Genomic DNA, 23,297 nt, shown 5'->3' with positions numbered 1-23,297 from the left:
TGTTCGATTATGATAAGGACATTTGTCTCTATACTATGACCTTTTCAATTTTAAATGAAGAACTTTTTTTGGTTGATAATTGACGCCTCTGGTTTAAGAGATTTCAAAATGATAATTAGTCAGTGGCCACTAATACGGTTGATAAAAAATTCACTTTTTTATTCTAGATACCTAAAATCAAATTCTTCTCTTTTGCTTTTTATCATACCTTTTGATATTTTACAAAGATCATCTACCAACTATTTGGTCTCTCGGAAAACCATCTGATTCTTTATAAATATAGGCTGATAAAAGCCTATTTTGACTTAAAGAAAAACGAAGCCAGAAATTTAAAGTATATAGTATAATTTCTTTAATCACTTTCATATGATTAAAAGTCGAGGGCTTAGCTTAATGGCATGTAGGAGAGAAAAAGAGTTTAGCTTAATGGGATTTTCAATAATTTATGACTTTTTCAACCAATGCATTTTAATCACACCTAAAAATTATGACTTTTTCGAGTAATTGCTTTAAACGATAGAGGATAAAATAGACCATCTAACCAAGAAACTATCCACAAAACAGAGAACATTTCCATTGATTGCCAAAGCAGGTACACAGACTAGTTTTGAATGAGACCACATATACTCAAATGGCAACACGAATGCAAATAAAAAAATATGAATTTTAAGTCTGTGAGCATGAAAGTGGGAGTTGCTTCTATCTACATGGTTAATCAACTCTCCCCTTCTTGCAGCTAGGACCAGCATCTCCAGACACCAATCTGCTAAACGAGGACAATAGCCTCGACAATTTCTTCAACGTCTTGGGACGATCAGCACCACACGTCTCGTCTCCATGGACATGGGCGCTGTGGATGTCAACGTGCTCGTCGTAAAGCTGCATGGGGTCTGGGCTGAGAGAGCCAGGACCATTGGGCTCATCTTCAAACCACTGGCCGCCAGTAACGTTGTGACTGTTGACGTCGGGAAGCATGGGTTCTGGGCTGAGAGGGGCAGGATAGTAGGGCTCCTCCTCGTCAACCCACTGCCCCCTTGCACTTTGAAACGAGGCATTTGAGCGTCCACTGCTCGACCCTCCACCCATCTCGGCCGTGTGCTGCATACACGGAGATCAACTGATCATCAGTCATGACTCATGATGTTGAAAATAGGGAGCTTATCTCAAGGCATACCTTGTCGTTTCCGGAGAGCAGCGTATTTATTGGTGAAGAATTGTTCTCGAAACATAATGGAGTCTCGTAATCTGGAATTCATCAACTTTAGATTAAAGATCTAACTACTTGTGGCACACACTAGTTATAAGATGCAGTGAGATCTGACCTAATGTATGAAGATCAGTAGAAAAGGCGCGAGAGTTGGATAGCTCTCCCATTTCTATTGATCCAAGAGAGCCGGAAGGCCCACAAGCATACGAGTTATTAGCAGCGATGATGCTCTGAGACGATGAAGTATGATTTTCATTCATATCTTCAGAAACGGTGAGAACACTGTGCTGCAATGATCTGTATGGAAACTTCTTTAAAAGGGACCCTTCATCTTCCAAGAAGTCGTCGTATCGTTCTACAAATGCAGACGGTTCCTCTAACACATATCTGAGTAACTCACGTGCACGATCCTATTTAGGAATCAACAATTCATTAGTAGGAGATATTACCACAGTTGCACAAAGAAAGCTAATCACAAAAAGGGCACCACCTTTTCATCAGAAGGCATATCATCAATTGGAACAAAGTGGGACTCGATAATACCACCCTTGAGTTTTCCCACAGCATCATAAATAACACAGGTTTGAGGTTCAGTTGAAGATTTGTGAGAAAACATCCTTTTACAATCAATGTTGCATTTCTGAGCATGACTGACTATTGTCTTCCATTTGCAATCACCAACACATAATATCTGTACGCATATTACAAAGATTTATATTTCTCATGCCATATATACGAGCAGTTTTTTTAATATCGAATGCCCTCTAAGTGTGAAGATTGTTGTTTGCATATATTTCAATTCTAAAGCCAAAACAATAGCACAGGCGACAAACAAGCAAAATATGATGACAACACTTGGTAAATCGAACGCGTATAAAGAGTAGACGAGGACTATTACTTTTTCTTGGAGCTTCTCAGGATTGACATGGAACCAAAACAAAAAATCCTGCACAGTCTTGATGCTTTCCTTTTTCAGGCGACCACATGGGTTGCCATTCCTGCCGATTCCATCCAATCTCCAGACCTCAGAAGAAAGAGATGGACAAGGATGTTTGTCATTGTCTGCAAAAGGAAACCAGCTGTTATATGGATATCTTCTTTAAGAGTAAATTTTAATGCCTTGATCTTTACATAAATCTATAGATGAAACAGTTATTACTTGTTGTGAGGAAGACTTACATTTGTCATGCTTATCTATGACCGTAAATGGTGCGGTCCACGCCTCAAGCACTGTAGTTCTGTCAAGGTTCTGCGCGATCCTCGCCCCAAGCCTGCAGCTATACTTCTTGATCCGGTCTTTGTCATGTCCCAGTTTGAGACCATTCAAATCTGCAACGCCTTCCTTGAGAGATATATGGACACTTTTAGCAAAGTGAGGCTTCTTCTTTTCTCCCGTTTGAATGATGCGTCTATCGAAATTTTCAAGACTCATGTTATCTTCACCGCCATTTTCATTTACGTCAAGAAGTAGTATCTCCACCTTTGCATCAGATCCGCAGCCACAGGTCACGGTATTCCCGCCTGAATCAACCAGAACCAACTTCAGCCATTTGTCATTTATCCCTTTAAGCTCCTCGCCTGTCACAGTATTGGATACTGTATCATATACGAACTTCAGCTGTAAACTCCTTTCCTCTGGCAAGTCATTCCTATGAACACATAGGAAACGATACAAGAATTCGTTATCAACCACAAATATGGGCCTTTTTCTTGATCTTGTCAGCGCTGTTGATCGGAATATAAGAGATAACCAATATCGTAATTCTCACCGTGTCCCTCCATTCGAAGGCCTCTCTTCAACATGCTCTTGAAGAGCCTCTTTTATCTAAAACAAAGAATATTGAACAAAATAGCCTTAGTTCTCCGATTAACCATGATAAATTACCGAAGACTGAAAAACATTGAGCTTCATAACAACTTGAAGATTTCAAGAAAGCTATCTATACCTTGAAGTACAATAGGCTCTGATTCATGAATCTCAACTTTAGCTATCTAATGCAAAAAAGACATTGGGCGAAGTTTGAGACGTAACTCAAGCTAGGCTAAGGGTTAAGTTAAGCCGACTCTCGTGAAGTGATATCTTTTTATAACATAATAACCAATTCATGATGTTCAGACATCCTCTTACAAAATGGAAACATAGCACTAAACAGACACGGAAAAGAAGATGCGAAACTCACCACTTTACGAATTAGATCCTCAACAACAGGTACTACCTCTTGTTGAACGATAGTGACGACCATTGACCTTACTTGTTGTCTAACCATTGGTAACACCATAGGTTTAATCTGTTTCTCCATTATCCTATCATAAAGGGAGTAGCCGAGCAAAAAAAAAAAAAAAAGTAACAATATGATCAAGAATGAAGAGATGAAAGATTCCCAATTATGGCAACTTCCAGCTTTCTATTTACCAAAATTGGGCAGCATCAGAATCCACATGAGGTTCTTTTAGATCCTCAAAAGTATGATGAATCAGAAAGTTGGAATAATATCTAAACATAACAGAAGGGGAAACTAAAAAGCAAAAGGGAATTTAGTCTAAATTCTAAAAGTGATGATAACAACAATTAACCTTTAATAAGCTGAGCCCAAATGCTACAATTCAAAAACAAAGCAAGAAAAGAAACACACACACAATGGTACTACTAAATTAAGATCAAGAATCCATAAATTGAAGATTCGGAGCAAAGCAAAAGGTAAGTCAACGGCTATATACAGATAAAAACACAAGCTCATGTAAGTTCTGAATTCATAAATCAACTTCACAAAAAAAGAAGAAATGAAGTAAGCAGAAGTAAATCAGCAAGAAACACCCAAATCAAAGAGGAATTTTTTCTCAGAATCGACTTATACCTTCTAACGATTTGATCAAGAGCTTGCCCAAGCTGCTCTGATGAAGCACCATTTTCATCACTCCTCATCTCTCTCCACAAAATTGGCAACTACTGACAACAAATGGCTTTTATCTTGGAAGTATTTATACATATCGGAAAGTGGCGGCCAAAACGCGTAAATTGAGTGATACATCTACCTACACACTCGACTACATTGGAATTGTTGAGGCATATCTATAATTTTACTTCATTTGGCAGTAAATTTATGAATTACTTCCTTCTCCTTTGCTAATGGAGACATTTTTTTTAGTTTAATGTGTGAAATATACGGTGAATAAAGTAAGAATCAAAAATAGAAATAACTCAAAACTAAGTTAAAACTTCTTAATATAGCAAAATAACTCTATTAATATGGAACGGATGAAGTTGTAGTAACTTTAAAAAGAAAACTATAGTACAGCTTTATTGAATTTGAATAGCAAAAATCCAATCAAACCCCTAAATGGAAGCTTATTGAATTTAATCATCACGGTGTAACAGCTTTATCTTGTCAATATGACAATATCATTAATTTAGGCTGAACTAAGGTGTAGTATCTATTTAGTAAGCTAAATATTTTATTAAAAATATTGTAATATGTTGAAAAAAATTTCCATACAAACCCAATTACTTGATCGAAATAGTATATATAAATAGATAATTACTTAAAAAAATTTTTAAGAAATGTAAAGAATAATGGGTTGGAAAAGTTAGTGGAATATGACTTGTTCAATTTTTTTTTATTAATTTTAAAATAAATGTGAGTGATGTGACTTAGTGGAATGTGGGACATACTTACCATTTCTGATAAAAGTGAAATGTGATTCTTATTATGGGGCGGACATAAGTAATACTCACTCCATCCCACTGAAGATTATTCACTTTCTTCTTTAGATTTTCTCAACAAAGATGACTCATTACTAAAATTGGAAATACATTTATCTGTACTTTATTCACTATCTCTTACTTTACTCTCTCTATTTAACACACAACATAAAGCTGTATAAAATTTCGTGTCTTCCAAAGAATGAGACATCTTTTATGGGATGGAAAGATTATACTCCCTCCGTCCCATTAAATATGAAATACTCCATTTAGTTTTCGGTACGGAATTTTATGTAGTGTTGCTTTGTGAGTTAATGAAGAGAAAGTAAAGTAAAAGAGAATAAAAAATAGAGAATGTTGTTTCCATTTTTAGAAATATTTCATTTTTAGTGAGATAACATAAATAGGAAAACTTTTCACTTATAATAGGACAAATGAAATACTCCCTCCGTCCACAAAAAATAGAGCACATTTACCATTGTTGGTTGTCTACGAAAAATAGAGCACATTTAAAAAATGAAAGTTTTCAATAATTTTTCTCTCACTTTTTTCTCTTCTCTCTTACTAATAATATGGATCTCACATTCCACTAACATTACTTTTCTCTTACTTTTTTCCCTTCTCTCTTACTTTATCAATTTGACATTAAAACTGTATCATTGACAATATGTCATATTTTTGGTGGACAGTATAAAACTACATTGCCGAAAAGTTTGACCATTTCAGCCAATCGGGGCCATCCATTATGTAAATGAATTTAAAAATTAATACACGCCACCGTACGAGTAATTGATTCACGCGCTCGTAAACGCGTGCCCTTAAATTTGGGGCGCAGATAAAATAAGACGATGTGATTGGCTTTTGATAAATAGCAAAAATTCGTTATTGGAAGTATCTTTTCTGTACTGTTATGATTGGCTTCTCACCAACTGCCATATAACGAAAATGTTGTGTTAATGTAATCAACAGCGTGTGGAAAAAGTGCATATATAATGTGGATTATTATTATTATTATTATTATTATTATTATTATTATTATTATTATTATTATTATTATTATTATTATTATTATTATTATTATTATTATTATTATTATTACTCCCTCCGTCCCAGACTACTCGCACATTTCCTTTTCGGCACGGAGATTAAGGAATGAGTGTATAGCAAAGTCAACAATTGCGGCTGTAGGTGATAATTTTTACTAAAAATGGAAAGAGTGCAAATAACTTGGGACGCCCAGAAAGGAAATAAGTGCAAGTAGTCCGGGACGGAAGGAGTATTATTTTAATATTTTGGCCCATTATTTTTGTAACACCCCGAAAATTTGTGATTTTTTTTATTTGATGACTATTTTATTTTAATTAATGTGGACGTTGAATGAGAATTTCTTTTGTGGAAATTGAGTCTCTTTGCGTTTGAGTTAATTATGTGTGAAATTAGTTGTGAGTTATGTGAGTTAATGTGATTAAGCTTCCAATGTGTGAATTAAATTAAATGGGATAATGCATAATCATTCTAGCCATTTTATTTGAAATTTTCACGCCCCCTATATATTGGAAACAATATTTTCTTCTCGGATTTAATTAATTGCTTTGGGAGATTTATCCAAATTAAATCCGAGCCAAATTATCCCTATGCTATTCTACATGATTTTCGACCCCTTGGCCATCCCTTGAGATTTTCGATTTCTCCTTGTAAATAGGAGAAGGAATTATTTTTTGGATTTAATTGGTATTTGTCTCATTCCTTGAATTAAAATCCAATTAAATCTTACATATCTTACCAAATTTAAATCTCATTCCTATTTTAATTGTGGATTTAAATATTCCTTTGCTTACTCCCTAAGTACACACCTATTTCCTTTTTCCTCTATAATTCTTTCACATTTTTTTATTTGTTTTTTTTAAGTGTGGGTTTAATCCTAGCCAATAAAAAAGAGAGAAACCCAAACCCTAGCCCCATTATTTCAACGCATTTTTCTCTCCCTCTCCTCTCTCCCACACGTTTTTCCCTTTCTCCTTCTCCTTCTCCACCAATCCTTCACAAATTCTCCAATCTTGCTTCGGTTTGGAGTTGGAAACTCAAGAATCATTGAAGAATCGAGCCATTCGTTGTTTCTACAGATTGTTTTTCAAGAGAAAGGTATTCTTTGATTCATCCTTCTCATTATTACCTTTGAATCCATAGTTTTTGAACCTCTCATGCATATAGCGAGTGTAGAAATCGTAGATCTAAAAATTAATCGGTTGGAATTGATGGTTGCATGAGAAAGTATTTTTATATGCGTTTATTGATGTGTATGAATGAGTTTGTGGATGATTCGTTGGTGAATACTATGTGAATATATGAGAACATGGTTGTGAGATCTTTTTGAAGCATGATTATGTGTTAGAAGCATGAAAAATTGTGTTTGGATAAATGAGGAAGAAACCCTAATTTTGAAATTGTGAAACCTGAAAACTGTGGTGTTTGGACAGTGGATTCCGACGTGTGTTTGACTGACCAAACGATCGTATTTTGGCACGAATTTTTAACTGAGTAAAATTTGAGATGTCTTCTGTGTTGTGTATAAATTTTAGCCTCTTTTGACGAAATATGAATTTTTAATGAATTTTTAAAGTTAACTGCGCAGTTCTATCAGAATTTGTATTCTCGTCCAGTGAGTTTCATTTTTGATTTTACCGACCTAAAGATGTGATTTTGATGTGAAATTTTAACTGGATGATCTTTGATGTGTCTACCGTGTTGTGGTAAAATTTCAGCCCCATCGGAGGTCGGATGGATTTTTAATGATTTTTACAAAACGACTGCGCAGTTCTGCCAGATTTCTGTCATGTTAAAATAATACATGTGGTCAAGTTTGAATGAATTACATGATGCATGTGTGATTAAGGAACGTATCTTATGGAGTGGTTATGTGTTATACGTTGAGGTATACTATGGGGTGTTTTCTTATGTTGGTGAACGTTTGGGATGTGCAATTTAAGAAAACGATGAAAGGAACGATAGGACATGCATGATAAATTGTATTGATGGAAGGCTGATTGTGTTGTATTATGTGGTTATGATGTTGATAAGGGTTGTTGTGCGTACGTGGGTACGAAGAGCAAGGATTTCAATAAAGTTGTTAACCGTGTTTGTAAGCAATCGAGGTGGGCTTTCTTTACTAAACTCTTTTACGTTTCCAAAGTATCATTGTGGAGCTATAAGAGTGGTTTAAAGTGTTATGTCATGCAGTGATTGTTTTGATGTTGAGATTGTTGTCTGATGCCTAGCTCGTTTGAGCTTGTTCCGTTAGGCTATAGGGCTATGTTGAGATTGTGCTTGATGCCTAGTTTGTGAGTTCACTCCATTAGGCTATAGGGCTATGATAAGCGAACTCGGGTCTGAGTAGGGCCGCAAACCCTATCAGGCTGTGTACACAGAGGGGATCGTGAGCCGTCCTTGCAAGTCGGCCGGTCTCGTGGTGTGGCCACACTTTCGTCGCACTATGGTAAGAAGATGTGATTGTTTGATTGATTGATGAGAAAGTTGGGAGATTGTTTTGTCTGGCCAGACTATGAAAATGTTTTTGTGTTCTCGATGATATTTCTTAACTACATGTAAAACTCGAGTTCACTGGTTTGGATGACATAACTGTTATAAAATGTTTTCGGCATGAGCCCATTGAGTACAACAAGTACTCAGCCCTGCATTTCTTTTTAAAATTTTGCAGGTTGAGCGGGATGTTGCGATGGATGTTGAGTGAGCTTTAGGAATTCCCGGATGCGTCGTGTCTTCATACATGGGTGTCATCTTATGACTCTCCTTTGATACTTGTTTTTCCATTGCCTTGTTTCGAACCGTTCTTGATAAAGTCTTTCATTTTTCCCCACACTATGTTATGACATTATTTACCTTGGGATATTAACCCGCTGCTTATTAATATTTCTTTTGGAGGTTTATTTGAGTTTTCATATTAAATGTCGTCCTTTATTGTCGTCTTTCATTGTTTTTCCCTTCTTCTTCCCTGCTCCTTAGTCCCTCCCCTCGTCACGTTTCCCCCGTTTTCACTATACTTAGTAAGGGCGGTCGTGACATTTTTCTAACTTGATTTGAAAAAAAAAGTGTTCAGCTTATAAATCCGTTACTCCATTAATAATGGGCAAACCATTTGGATAGGTGTGGTTAAGTCGAGGTAAGATGCAACAAGGCCACTCTTCTCCTCAGAGACAACTATTTGGATACACACACCACTTATCTCAACATTCTTGGTGAATTGCCACTACCAACAACGATCCGAGGCTCATCACCATTCGACTCGCTCCTCAAGCCTTCAAAGACTCCAAGGCCAGTCGTGAGGGCTTTGCATCGCAGCATCATATACAGCGTCTATTTCATCATCCATGGATCCAACAACATCTTCCCCGCACGAGTTCATTGCTGAGGTCGATCCACCCACCATTTCAGTTAACTCATGTAAATGCTGTTGGACAGAATTCTGGACATCCAAGGCCTTCACCTCGTTCCAGTTTTGGTAAGCTGAGGCTAACAGTTTCTCAGCATCAACCTGTTATTCAACAGATTTAGTAAGAAAGACTTACTCAATATGCTCAAAATAGGATACTCAGATTGTATGAAATATGCCTTCTGTTTTTCAGACAGCGTGCTTATCTGAGAGTAGTGGCTGCCCGAACATAATCCTTGCACGCGTCCAAGAATGTTGAAGGCGACACCTGTCTTCTGCTTCGGATCTATGTAACAGTACACCCTTTCACTGACTAGGCATGCTTGATGATGGCTGGGCGAATTTTTGATGGTAGTAAATGCAGGTAATAAATATAGATCACGACACAAGGAATTACGTGGTTCGATTTACTGAGGTAAATCTACGTCCACGGGAAGAAAGGAGGGCAAGATTGTATTGCTTGATCTGGTTTACCAGCTTACAAATACAGACTTGCTATATGATATTTGATGTCTAGAGCGCCTTCTCTATCTGATCTAAGTTCTATTTATACATTGAACTAAGATCGTGGCTTGCATCACCACTAACTAGGTCGTGGCTTACATCACCACTAACTAGGTCGTGGCTTACATCACCACTAACTAGGTCGTGGCTTACATCACCACTAAGTAGGTCGTGGCTTACATCATCAGTAATTATGTCGTGGATGTCGTGGAGGTCATGAGATCCTGCATGGGTCCACTATCTCTTTGTTTGGTCCGCTATCCTGCAAGAGATCCTGCATGAGTTGACACCACTATCTCCCAGTTCGGTCGAATAATGAGACCGAACTGCTGAACTATTGCCGAGCAGCTTTTGCCAATCTGAGAGTAGAGCTTGATTGGTCGGCTTTTACCGAGCTGTAGGCTGGGGCCGAACTCTTTGGTAATGCCGAACTGATACTCTTCCTTGGGGACCGAACTGCTGAGCTATTGCCGAGCAGCTTTTGCCAATCTGAGAGTAGAGCTTGATTGGTCGGCTTTTACCGAGCTGTAGGCTGGGGCCGAACTCTTTGGTAATGCCGAACTGATACTCTTCCTTGGGCTTTGGGCTGATGGGCCGTCACTGCTATTGGGCTTGTTTAGTACGTACCCCATCACTACCCCCCCCCGAAAAGCGAAGTGAATCACTTCGGCGAAGCGAGTCACTTCGGCATTCTGGATAAAGGTACGGGGAAGGCTGACGTCAGGGGACGTGCCTTGCGCGTGACTGCATTAAATGCGACAGTAAAATCCGGCCGTTGAATCCTGAAAAGGTGGGATTCGAAACGGTGCGATGATTTTGAAATCTTCTCCGAATCTGATAAATACGTCCTTTCTTCATCATTTGAACACTTTTGCTATTGCTTCTTCTGCATTCTCTCTCTTTCGCGTAAAAATTTCCTTCCGCTTTCAAGAATTTCTTCAGAATTTCTTCAGACTTTCAAAGAGTAAGAACTATGTCTTCTTCTTCTTCTTCTGAGTCAGGTAGCGGTAGGAAAGGGGATAAGGGGTCTTCTAGCCGGAAAGAATCCGGGGAGAAGACCGTAGAGTATTTTCACAGCATCTTGAGTAAGGATACTGTGATATCCCTACACGAAAAATATTTTTTTCCTGGGGGGAAGGTTGCGATTCCCGACGACCTTCATAGGGCTGACTCGCCGCCGGAGGGTTACGCCACCGTTTATGAAGCCGGCTTGGAATGCGGGCTTCGTTTCCCTCTTCCCCCTGCCTTTGTAGAGCTGCTTGATTTTTTTCAACTCCCTTTAGGTCAGGTGACTCCGAACTCTTGGAGGCACTTATCGGCCTTTGCTGCCGAACTGCGTAGGTTAGATAAGGATCTGTCTCTGAGGGCAATCCTTAATTTCTTCCAGTTTAAGAGAAAAGGATCTTGGTTTTACTTGATCCCTTTACAGCCTTTTAGGGCCTTCTGCAAAACCAAGTGGCCAAAGTGGCAACATCGCTTCTTTTTTTATAATAGGACAGCGGCTCCGGGCTTTCCCTGGAGAGGGCCGAAGTCCGTGATTCCTCATCCTCGGTTAGAACCGTTGGACGAGCTCGAGGGCGAGCTCAATAAGATTCCTATGATTAGGAAGCAGTACCTGGAGTCTGAGCTCGTCAAGGGCGACTTCGTGTTCGACTCCTCGTCTTCGGACGAAGAGACCGAGGGTGAGGAATTCTTTTTTGTGCCTTACTGCTTTTGTGGCGAAAACTAACCTTGCTTTCTTGCTTTTTGGCAGTGAACATGCTAAATAAGATTAGCCGCAAATCCTCCGAGCTTAAGGAGCCGGAGAAACAGAAGGCTACCAGCTCGGCGCCTGATGCCGAGAAGAATCCGAAGAGGCAGAAGACCTCTTCTTCGGATCCAAAAGAGCCGGAGTCCACTTCGGCAAAGAGGAAGGGGAAGACCCAGAAGCCCCCAAGAGCGCCGGAGAGAGACATCGTCTTGGCGCCCCCTTCGGAGCATGTCTGTGAGCCTTTTGCATGGCCAACGGACTTTGCCGAGGTAACTTCTCTTCTTGATTCTTTGGCTTTGCTTCTTTCCTATGTTTTTTTTGGTGGCCCCTCTGTTGACTCTTTCCTTTTTCCATTTTCAGAGGAATAGCATGCTCAGCAAGCTCGTCGCGGTCGAACTCTCTAAAGCGTCCAGCGACTATGCTGAGATGCAGAGGAAGTTGGCGGCTGCTCGTCACCAGGCCGAACAGGCTAAGGCAGACTTTGAGAAGGCCAGAGCTGCTAGGATCTCGGCCCAGGATGAAGCCCAGTTTGCCAAAAACCAGCTCGTCATACAGCGAGAGCAGACGAAACGGAGGGATGCTGCCGCCGTGGTTGCCCAAGGGGAGGTTCTCCGTGCTTTCGCGGAGAAACTCTTTCTGAGCAATCAATTTTCGGCCTTTGTCGGTGATCTGCTGAAACTGATGACCGATAATGCCGAGCAGGGGCCCGAAGTCGTCCTGCCGCTGTACGGCCGAGAGATAGCAGCTCGTCTCCAGAGTCTGCCGCTCCTTGAGGAGCTTGCTTCGTCCTCGGTCTTGCTTTCTGCTGACCGAGTTCGTAGTTGCCGAGCTGACCGGGACGAGAATATGGAGGCTATCTTTGCCTCCTTAGGGCCAGTTTCACCCGCTCCAATTTTCCACGGAGAGGGTGAGACCGAGCAGCTTGATCAGCAGACTGGAGACAGGCAGGCCGAGCAAGAGGTGCTGCTGATCGGTGATGGGGGCACCGAGCAGGCTGGGGGGAGCAGGGAGGCCGAGGCTGAAGCTGAGGCAGACAAGGAGAAGGAAGCTGAACCTCACCGAGGAGCCGGAGACGAAGCTGGCGGAGTATGATTTCGTCTCCCTTCTCTTAGTTTAGTTTCTTCCTTCTTGTAAAATGGCCTTGAAGCCCTCCTTGTGTAAAAAAAAAAAAAAAAAAAATTTTCTTATGAATGAAAAAATTCTTCTTTCTACACTTGTGTCTTCGTATAGCTTTTCGTACTCTCTTTTACTCCTGTTGTGGTTTACTACCTGCTCGGTAAAATGAAATGCCGAACTGACATAGCATCTTTGTATTCTTAACTCTTAAGGAGCTGGAGGTACTTCACTGGAAGCGGCTGTACTCTTCCGCTTTAGACGAAGCTGAGAAAAAAGCCATAGCTGACCAGATGAAGAATGACGAACTCTTGGCTTGTTTAGTGAAGCTGGAGGCCGACAATAAGGACTTAGAGTCCGAAAAGAAAGATCTGGAGGCCGAGCTGAATACTGCCGTCGCTGAGAGGACTGCGTATGAGGATTTCATCTGCGGACGCGGGGGAATGAGCATATCTGAAGTTCAGAATCAAGTTGACGAACTGTGGGAGGAGCTTCATGTACTCCGGAGGAACAATGCGCTGGAGAGCTCGGCTTGCCAACAAGTTGTGAAATCATTGCGGCGCTGGGCTTCTCGGTACGACATCGTTCTTTCCCGGCGTCCTTCAATCGAGAGATTCCTTAGGCATTTCCCGCCAACAGATGCTCGCACTCCAGCTCAAACCTCTGATTCACTTGCTCAAAATCCTACTCCAAATCAGCAACGAACTCAGGAGCAACCGGAAACGTCAAGACGAGAACGGACTCAGGAGCAACCGGAAACGTCAAGACGAGGACGGACTGAAGTTCGTAGAGGAGCTGTGATTATGAGTGAGCAAGATCAACAAATGCTTCGTGAAGAGACTCTTCGCCGCCGAGGTGCCAGAGCTTCCCGGGCTCAGGGAAGAGGCGGTAGGTCGATTAGAGCATCTCGTCGACCTGCTTATTCTTCAGCTGCCCGGAATGACCGAACTCGGCTTCACGAGGATTTTGTGAATAGATGGCTCAACTTTAGCAACCAGGGACAGTAGAATAGTCCTTTGTAATGGCGTAACGCCTTCTTGTAGGGCAGCAGAATTATATGCCGAACAAGATTTAATAAATGAAATTTTCATTTCGCTTCTATCACTGCGTATTTACAGCTCAGCGAAAAAATTTCATCGTGCTCGTCCTCGGTCTTATGAAGTAAACTTCTTTGACCGGACTTGGTCCTCGGTCTTATGAAATAAACTTCTTTGACCGGACTCGTCTTTGGTCTTATGAAGTAAACTTCTTTGACCGGACTCGTCTTTGGTCTTATGAAGTAAATTTCTTTGACCGGACTAAGCTTGTGTCCTAATTTGGCGAGTTTTATCGCTCGGATCGGACTTTCCCTTGTCCTAATTTGGGGATCGGACTTTCCCTTGTCCTAATTCGGCGAGTTTTATCGCGTGGATCGGACTTTCCCTTGTCCTAATTCGGCGAGTTTTATCGCGTGGATCGGACTTTCCCTTTGTTGCAGTTCGTTTCAGACGAACTGCTTATTTCTTAAGCTGAATTGTGGTCTTGTATCCTCCTTAGAAGCTTGGACTCACAATCGTTGGCTTATACATGTTCTAAAAAGGGGATCAGCCTTCGAAGAACAAGATACTTCAGTAACATTTGTAAGAGACGACACGCACATAGACAGACAAAACGCACATAGACAAATAAAAAGGACGAACAAGATTTTAAACTTTTATAAAACAAGCACAAAGAACAAGTAAAAAAAACAAAGAAAGCACATACCTCTAGGACCGAACTAGACACAAGACTGACTGACCGGACTGTCTCTTACAAATGGAACTTCTTAAGGTTGGAAACGTGCCATGTTCGGGGTACTTGTTCTCCTGACACGTGAGTCAATTTGTAAGACCCTTTGCCGAGGACTTCTGACACCCGATATGGACCTTCCCATGTGGGTTCGAGTTTGCCCAGCTTTTCTGCTCGGCTTACTTCGTTGTTTCTCAAGACGAGATCTCCCACTTGAAATTGCAGCTTTTTCACCCTTTGGTTATAATACCGGGCTACTTGCTCCTTGTACTTGGCTGCTTTTATGCAGGCCAATTCTCTTCTTTCTTCGGCCAGATCTAGTTCGGCTCTCAGTCCGTCATCATTCATTTCTGAGGAGAAATTTAGAGTTCGGGGACTGGGTACGCCGATCTCAACCGGAATCACGGCTTCAGTGCCGTACACCAGACTGTACGGAGTTTCACCGTTGGAGGTTTTTGGTGTAGTTCGGTAGGACCATAGGACTTGAGGGAGATTTTCTACCCATTGTCCTTTGGCTTGTTCTAACCGAGCTTTTAACCCTTTCACCAAGATACGGTTTGTTACCTCCGTTTGTCCGTTTGCTTGTGGGTGGGAGACCGAAGTGAACCGCTGTTGAATATTCAGCTCTTGGCACCAATTCTTGAATGTCTTGTCGGTGAACTGAGTCCCATTATCCGAAATGAGGATGTGGGGTATGCCAAATCGGCACACTATGTTCTTCCAGACGAAATCCAATGCCTTCGAGCTCGTTATCGTAGCTAATGGTTCAGCCTCCACCCACTTCGTGAAGTAATCCACGGCAACGATAAGGAATTTCATTTGCCGAGGAGCTTGTGGTAGTGGTCCTACTATGTCTATGCCCCATTGCATAAAAGGCCAAGGGCTTTGCATAGCACATAGATCGGTCTGCGGCATCCTTGGGATATTTGCATGGATTTGGCACTTCGTACATGTCTTGACGAGCTGCACTGCTTCTTGTACCAAAGTTGGCCAATAATATCCCCATCTCAGAACTTTTTTAGCTAGAGCTCTAGCTCCGATGTGGCTACCGCAAGATCCTTCATGAACTTCTCTAAGGATGTAGTCCGTCTCTTCTGGTCCTACACATCGCAATAACGGTTGAAGGTAGGACTTTCTGTATAGGACTCCTTCATGAAGTTCATACCGAAGTGCTCGGCATGTGATTTTCCGAGCTTCTCTCTTATCCTCGGGCAGTTGTCCTTGATCTAGATACTGTAAGATCGGCGTCATCCAGTTCGGCGAGCTGGTTACTGAATGTACCTCAGTTTCATCAATGCTTCGGTGTAGTAATTCCTCCACCTTTGAGCTCGGATATGAGGCTAACTTACTTAAAGTATCTGCTCGGCTGTTTTCCGCTCTGGGAATGCGGATTATCCGAAAATAAGAGAAACTTCGGCTAATGCTTTGCGCTTTGTCCAAGTATTTTTTCATCCTCTCATCTCGGGCTTCACTTGTACCCAGCATGTGATTCACTATGACTTGTGAATCACAATGGATTTTGAGAGATTTGACAAATAGACTTTGCGCTAAGTGAAGTCTGGCAAGGAGGGCTTCGTATTCGGCTTCGTTATTAGTAGTTGGGAATAAGAACCGAAGTGAATAAGTTACCTCGTGTCCGTCGGGAGCGATAAGTAGAATACCAGCTCCACTTCCCGTTTTATTCGAAGCTCCATCTACGAATCCGCTCCAGCAATCCGGCGGCTCTACTTCGGATTCCAGGGGCTGTGCTAGTTCGGTATTGGCAGAATTTTTCTGTTCGGCAATGACAGGGATTACTTGATCGAACTTTGCCTCTGTAAGAAAATCTGCCAAGGCTTGTCCCTTGATGGCTTTCCGAGGTAGGTATTCGATTGAGTGTTCTCCCAACTCTATGGCCCATTTGGCGATTCTGCCTGATGCTTCTGGCTTGGTCAAAACTTGCCGAAGTGGTAGATCGGTTAAGACGCATACCTTGTGAGCATAGAAGTATGGCCGCAGTCTCCTTGCTGCATTTACTAATGCCAGAGCAATTTTTTCCAGAGGTTGATACCTTGTTTCTGGACCTCTTAATGCTCGGCTTGTAAAGTAGATGGGAAGCTGCTTTAGGCCTTCTTCTCGTACAAGCACCGCGCTAATGGTTTGATCTGATGCCGCTAAGTATAAGAATATCACTTCGGCATCGGTTGGGGCAGAGAGAATTGGAAGCTTGGCTAAATAACTTTTGAGCTCGTCAAAAGCCTTTTTCTGCTCGGCTCCCCACTCAAACTTTGGTGCCTTTTTCAACACTTTGAAGAACGGCAGTTGCTTTTCGGCTGCTTGGGAAAGGAATCTATTCAGTGCGGCTAGACATCCAGTTAGCCTTTGCACATCATGTATGGACTTCGGCATCGCCATGTTCTGAACAACTTGAACTTTTGAGGGATTTGCCTTGAGTCCGTCCTTTGAAACCCAACAACCCAGAAACTTTCCCGAATCTACCAAAAAGGTACATTTTTGGGGATTGAGTTTGAGGTTGGCTTTTTTGAGCACGTCGAGGGTGGATTTGAGGTTGTCTTCGTACTCCGAAGTGCTTCTGCTTTTGACGACTATGTCGTCAACATACACTTCAACCTCTTTTCCTATCAAATGCCGAAAAAGCTTATCTACCATCCTTTGATATGTGGCTCCGGCATTCTTTAAACCGAATGGCATCTTTTTATAAGCAAAGATGCCGAAGTCAGTAATGAAAGCCGTTTTTGAAGCATCATTCTCATCCATTAAAACTTGGTGGTAGCCTTTGTATAAATCAAGAAAACAGAAAATTTCGAAGCCGATCAAAGCTTCTACTTTTTTATCTATGTTCGGAAGGGGATAGCAATCTTTAGGACATTGCTTGTTTAGATCGGTAAAATCTATGCACATCCGCCATCCTCCTTCTTTTTTCTTGATCATCACAGGATTGGCCACCCAAGAAGGATATTTCACCTCGAATAATACATCCGCTTTCAATAATTGGCGGACTTCGTCATGGATGACTTGATTTCTTTCTGCCGCAAAGAGTCTTTGCTTCTGTTTTATAGGCCGGACTGAAGGATCAATATTTAACCGATGAGTGATTACCTCAGGGGGTACTCCGGTCATGTCCAACGGAGACCATGCAAAGACATCTTTGTACTCCTTGAGGAGCTGGATGGTCTTTTCCCGGAGTAGAGGCGTTCCCGCGAAACCGATCTTGACCGTTCTGGATGGATCATCTTCGTATAACTGAACGGTCATTGAGTTCGACTCTGGTGTGACTTCGGTCATTTCGCTTGCCTCAGACTCCGGCTGCTGTGATTGCTATGCTTGATGATGCCGATCTGATTGCTCGGCACTTTTAAGCGCAATCTGCAGACACTCTTTTGCTCTCTTTTGATCACCTTGGATGACCGCTATCCCACCTTTAGTGGGAATCTTGATGGTGAGGTGATAAGTAGAGCAAACGGCCCGAACTGCGTTGAGCCAGTCTCTTCCCAAGATGATGTTGTACGGGGACCGAGCTTTTACCACAAAGAACTCGATCATCGTACTGGAGCTTGTAGGCGCTTTTCCCACCGTGATCGGAAGGCTGATAATACCTTCAGGGCGGGTGTCCTCCTGGGCGAAACTTTTCAGAGGAAGTGGAGCCGGACTGAGCCGAGCTGGATCCACTTCTAGTTTATCGAAACATTCTTTAAAAAGAATGCTGACTGACGCTCCGGTATCCACAAACACTCTGTGGATCAGTTTGTTTGCCACTCCGGCTTGGATGACAATAGCGTCTTGATGAGGAGAGATGGCCGGGACGGGATCTGCATCTGAAAATGTAATCACTTCGTCCTGCTTCAGCCTTTTATGCGTTGGCTCCTCTCGATTGAAGCCTCTGCGCTCTGACTTCAGGGACGATTTAGTCTTCCCGGCAGGGAGAGCATCAATAGTCAGGATTACTCCATCATATTGCAGCTCGTCATCGTCTTCGGGGTCCTGTTGCTTTTTCAGATCCTGAGGAGCGCAGTTTGCACCTCTCTGCTTTTTGTTCTTTTTCGGCTGCTTGCTTTGGTATTTTTTTAACGTCCCTGCTTTCACAAGAGCATCAATACCTGCAGCCAAATGTCGGCACTCCTCGGTATCGTGACCGTGGTCTTGATGGAAGGAGCAATATTGATCCTGAGGTCGACGCGCGGCCGATTTCGTCATCCGCTTTGGTTTTTCGAACATATCGGAATGCAGTTCGAAAATTTCCGCTCTCGACTTGTTCAATGGTACGAACTGAGCGGGCGGCTTCTCGGGATTGAGACGTGGCCCCAATCGGTCTTGCACCGGAGTCCTTTGAATCCTTTCAAAAGGAGTTCGGCGAGGATGTCCCTGATCGCCAAAAGGAGTTCGGCGAGGATGTCCCTGATCGCTATGATCGGGCTTCCTCCTGTCTCCTCGGGATGAGCTGTCTAAAGACCGTTTGCGACGGTCTGCCTCATCGGCACGGGAGAACTGGTCCGCAATGTCCCACATCTCTTGAGCTGTTTGCGGACTGCATTCCACGAGCTTTCTGTAGAGAGCTCCGGGCAGGATTCCATTTTGGAATGCCGAAATGACAAGTAGATCATTGAGATCATCTACTTGTAGGCATTCCTCGTGGAATCTCGTCATAAAGTCGCTGATCTTTTCGTCGCGACTTTGACGTATAGAAAGCAGCTGAGCCGAAGTGATTCTGGCTTCCGCTTTCTGAAAGAACCTCCTGTGGAAAGCATCCATTAGATCTCGGTAAGATCTAATGCTGCCTTGGGGGAGGCTATCGAACCACCTTCTTGCGTTCCCGATAAGCAGCTCGGGAAACAGCTTGCACATATGGACCTCATTGAGACCTTGGTTCGCCATGTTATACTGATAGCGTCCCAGGAAGTCATGAGGATTCACTAACCCGTCATAAGTCATCGACGGAGTTCGGTAGTTCTGTGGCAAGGGAGTTCGGGTGATATCGTCCGAGAACGGAGTCTTCAATGCTCCGTACATGGCGAACCCGACATCTCTTCGGTATGGAGGAGATGGAGTTCTCCTGTGATTCCGGTACCGAGGAGGAACAGGAACATGTCGGGGTTGAGGATTCTTCTTCCTGGAAGACACGGCACTACTGCGGTAGTGACTTTCATGTCTGGATGAGGAGGGAGAATCCACCGTTTTCGTCTCCGGCTTTTGGCCCTTTTGCAGGAAAATTAAGAACTCTTCCTGCTTCTCGGCCAAAAACAACTTGACAGCCTCGTTCAAATCGGGCTGCTGGGAAGACTCGGGGCGATGAGTCTTTGAGCGGCTTGTTCCTTCTCCGTGAGAACTGGAAGTAGATTTCTCCCGAGGCTGTTTTCCAGACCTGCGGGCTGGACTAGCTTCCTCAGGGTTATCACGAACGGTATTATGGGTGTTATGTGATCTGGTATGCATTTTTTTTTTTTGGGGTGGAAAAAGGGTCAAAAATTCGCTTTATCACAAATTTGGTTCTCTGTTTCCCACAGACGGCGCCAGTGATGGCTGGGCGAATTTTTGATGGTAGTAAATGCAGGTAATAAATATAGATCACGACACAAGGAATTACGTGGTTCGATTTACTGAGGTAAATCTACGTCCACGGGAAGAAAGGAGGGCAAGATTGTATTGCTTGATCTGGTTTACCAGCTTACAAATACAGACTTGCTATATGATATTTGATGTCTAGAGCGCTTTCTCTATCTGATCTAAGTTCTATTTATACATTGAACTAAGATCGTGGCTTGCATCACCACTAACTAGGTCGTGGCTTACATCACCACTAACTAGGTCGTGGCTTACATCACCACTAACTAGGTCGTGGCTTACATCACCACTAAGTAGGTCGTGGCTTACATCATCAGTAATTATGTCGTGGATGTCGTGGAGGTCATGAGATCCTGCATGGGTCCACTATCTCTTTGTTTGGTCCGCTATCCTGCAAGAGATCCTGCATGAGTTGACACCACTATCTCCCAGTTCGGTCGAATAATGAGACCGAACTGCTGAACTATTGCCGAGCAGCTTTTGCCAATCTGAGAGTAGAGCTTGATTGGTCGGCTTTTACCGAGCTGTAGGCTGGGGCCGAACTCTTTGGTAATGCCGAACTGATACTCTTCCTTGGGGACCGAACTGCTGAGCTATTGCCGAGCAGCTTTTGCCAATCTGAGAGTAGAGCTTGATTGGTCGGCTTTTACCGAGCTGTAGGCTGGGGCCGAACTCTTTGGTAATGCCGAACTGATACTCTTCCTTGGGCTTTGGGCTGATGGGCCGTCACTGCTATTGGGCTTGTTTAGTACGTACCCCATCACTTGAGCATTGTTGACAATTGCCTTCCACTTCTTGGCTTGGGTCTTCACAATCTACAATAAACCAACAAACTAAGTTATACACACACATATATATATATGTACATACCTATTTGAAGCCCTTTTTGCAAATAATCATGCCTAGTGGTAGACATGGGCGAATCTACATTATGCCTAGGTGGGGTCCTCATTTTCCAACACATGTATATATATTACCTATTATAAATTTTATTTCATTCAATCTCTTACTAAATGCCTCTCCTCAAAAATACTTAAAATTCCTTCGTATAAAAATTTGCCCCCCTCTCTACAAATTCCTAGCTCCGGTAGAAAGGCAAGATCAGCTTTGGACTGCAAACTACAAAGCTTTATATCGAACCTCAGATGATTAGGAGAACGTTCTTAGTTCGATGGAGGTGATTGATTTGGCATATGGAGATTACTCAATATGAGTTATTTATATCAACTATTTATAGTATAATACTCGAGAAAAAGAGAAAAAGTTACACTCTTGAGGCTTTGAGGATCTATGAGAAGTCGAATCAGAAAATCCTCCACGGTGTAGATGTTATTGTCTTGAAGACGTTCGTTGATCTTACCACCTCTGCGAATGAACACCAATCGCGACACTTGATCAGATAGAGATGGATTCCTGTGCTTCTTGAAATCTGAAGATCATCAAAATAAGTGTCATTAGTCATTAAACACATTAGACTATGAATAAGAATGAAGGAGAATTACTACATTTTTGGCGAAAATCTTTGAGGGCGAAGGCATCTGTCGTGGCTTCCTTGACTCGAACAGAAGCACCAACAACCCTAGCGCCTAGCTTGAACACCGGTGGCTTAATCTTGGTGGCGCAGTTTCTGATCTTAAGGTTGTTGATTTTAGCAACGCCTCTGTGCAGCTGCAGAGGTACATTTCCTGCTGCAAGAATAGGCTTTTTACCTTCCTCTTGAGGGACTATCGATTCTCCAGCTTCACAAACATTGAGAAGATAGAAGTCGATATTCGCAGAGGCCTCCAGTTCATCAACTACAACATCTCTTGTCACATCATCAACAAGAGCCACCTCAATAGGAACATATCCTTCTCCTTTGATCTCCTCTCCGGTCAAGATCATTCGAGCAATCCTGTTCCTAAACTCCAGCTTCATCGTGCTCGCATCTTTCGAACAGCTGAAAATCAAATAAAGGATATTCAGTAATGAATCTTGATCAAGAAAAAAAAGATTACTGTATTTCCTCTCACCCCATCATTCTGGCATCTATCCTTCTTTTGGCCAGCTCGAATTCCTCTTCCACCTGTGCAGCAGTGATTAAGACAAATGATACATATATAAATAGACAATTCAGATTGTTTATATACTCACAATTTTCATATATTGATCTTCCATTGGTATTAACATGGCTTGAACACCCCTGCGTAAAAATCAAATGAGATCAAAATCAAGCTCGCTCATCATAATATATATGATGAGATCAAAATAGCAAAAGGTTTAATAGCATGAAACTTTACTGTATATGGAGTTATAATTTTTGTTTCAATAAATAGTAGCCACAGCGTGATACTTTTGTAAATAGATAGCATGAAACTTTTGTAAATAAATATAGTAGCCCCGAAATCGTACCACATTTGGTCAAATCTAGATTTTGCACTTTCCTAGAAATAACAGCCTCATTTCCTGCAAAAATATGTGGCAAAGTATGGCAAAATCAAGAAATGATTAGAATTGCAATCTAATTATGGTGAGTTGGTGACGGTTGTGTTAAATTTTTGGAATTATATAGTACGCAAAAGAAATGTCAAGTGATCAGAGCTTCGCAGCAGCTTCTTAAGTCAAAATGCAGGGCAGCAAGAGCAACCTCAATATTGACCTAATTTAAATACAAATGCAGGGCAGCTTCTTAAGTTAATAAAAATAGTACTCCTAAAGTCCTAATTTAAAAAGATGAATATTCTCAAGCATAATAATATAAATACAAGAAAATCCAGTTCTCTGCCCTTTATTCCCATGTGATCTACTGATTAAAACACATGCTAGTTGTATAGTATCAATAATAAAGGCAATCTAATTATCCATTTCAAATTAAATAGACTAAATTAAATATGATATATATACAAACTAGAAAATTTCAAGTTCCTTTTTTTTGTAATTTTTTTAATCTTTCTTTGTTACATAAACTATTGAGCATCTGAATACTTAAAATTCTATGTTAGTATTGAATGTGGAATTGCAATTTCCTCTATGATGAATCCGCGAATTTTTGGTGGCAGTGAATGCAGGAAAGTAGAGATCACAACACAGAGATTTACGTGGTTCGATTTACTGAGGTAAATCTACGTCCACGGGAAGAAAAGAGAGCAGAGTTGTATTGCTTGATCTGTTTTCTACAGCTTACAAATACAAGCTTGCTATATGATATTTTCTCTCTAGAGTTGATGAATCCACTATCGGATCTAAGTTCCGTTTATATATAGAACTGAGA

The 23,297-nt window shown here is 41.8% G+C and overlaps 2 protein-coding genes across 4 annotated transcripts; both read right to left on the bottom strand.

Annotated features, from left to right (window-relative positions):
- Positions 1 to 550: 550 nt before the first annotated feature.
- Positions 551 to 4,262, bottom strand: LOC121787957 (calmodulin-binding protein 60 A-like). Of its 3 annotated transcripts, XM_042186802.1 has the most exons (9): positions 4,063 to 4,259; positions 3,388 to 3,511; positions 2,977 to 3,032; positions 2,387 to 2,856; positions 2,106 to 2,269; positions 1,698 to 1,898; positions 1,323 to 1,617; positions 1,175 to 1,245; positions 551 to 1,098 (listed from the first exon to the last, which is right to left on the bottom strand). In XM_042186802.1, exons 1-9 carry the CDS (start codon positions 4,128 to 4,130, stop codon positions 712 to 714), a joined length of 1,836 nt encoding a protein of 611 aa, XP_042042736.1. In that variant the 5' UTR covers positions 4,131 to 4,259; the 3' UTR covers positions 551 to 711. The 3 variants fall into 3 exon arrangements, with proteins under 3 accessions (XP_042042736.1, XP_042042738.1, XP_042042737.1); XM_042186804.1 differs by lacking the exon at positions 1,698 to 1,898 and having other exon boundaries at positions 4,063 to 4,262; XM_042186803.1 differs by having other exon boundaries at positions 3,154 to 4,168.
- Positions 4,263 to 9,222: 4,960 nt separating this feature from the next.
- LOC121786933 (calmodulin-binding protein 60 B-like) lies at positions 9,223 to 22,539 on the bottom strand. Its single transcript, XM_042185525.1, has 7 exons — positions 22,439 to 22,539; positions 22,181 to 22,229; positions 22,060 to 22,112; positions 21,553 to 21,986; positions 21,316 to 21,476; positions 20,734 to 20,862; positions 9,223 to 9,456 (listed from the first exon to the last, which is right to left on the bottom strand). The coding sequence occupies exons 1-7, from the start codon at positions 22,441 to 22,443 to the stop codon at positions 9,223 to 9,225; spliced, it is 1,065 nt and encodes a 354-aa protein (XP_042041459.1). The 5' UTR covers positions 22,444 to 22,539.
- Between the last annotated feature and the right edge of the window lie 758 nt (positions 22,540 to 23,297).

This window comes from Salvia splendens, chromosome 22 (genome assembly GCF_004379255.2).
Source record: "Salvia splendens isolate huo1 chromosome 22, SspV2, whole genome shotgun sequence".
NCBI lineage: Eukaryota > Viridiplantae > Streptophyta > Magnoliopsida > Lamiales > Lamiaceae > Salvia > Salvia splendens.
Note: the sequence above shows the minus strand (reverse complement) of the source record. Positions and strands in the feature narration are given on the sequence as shown.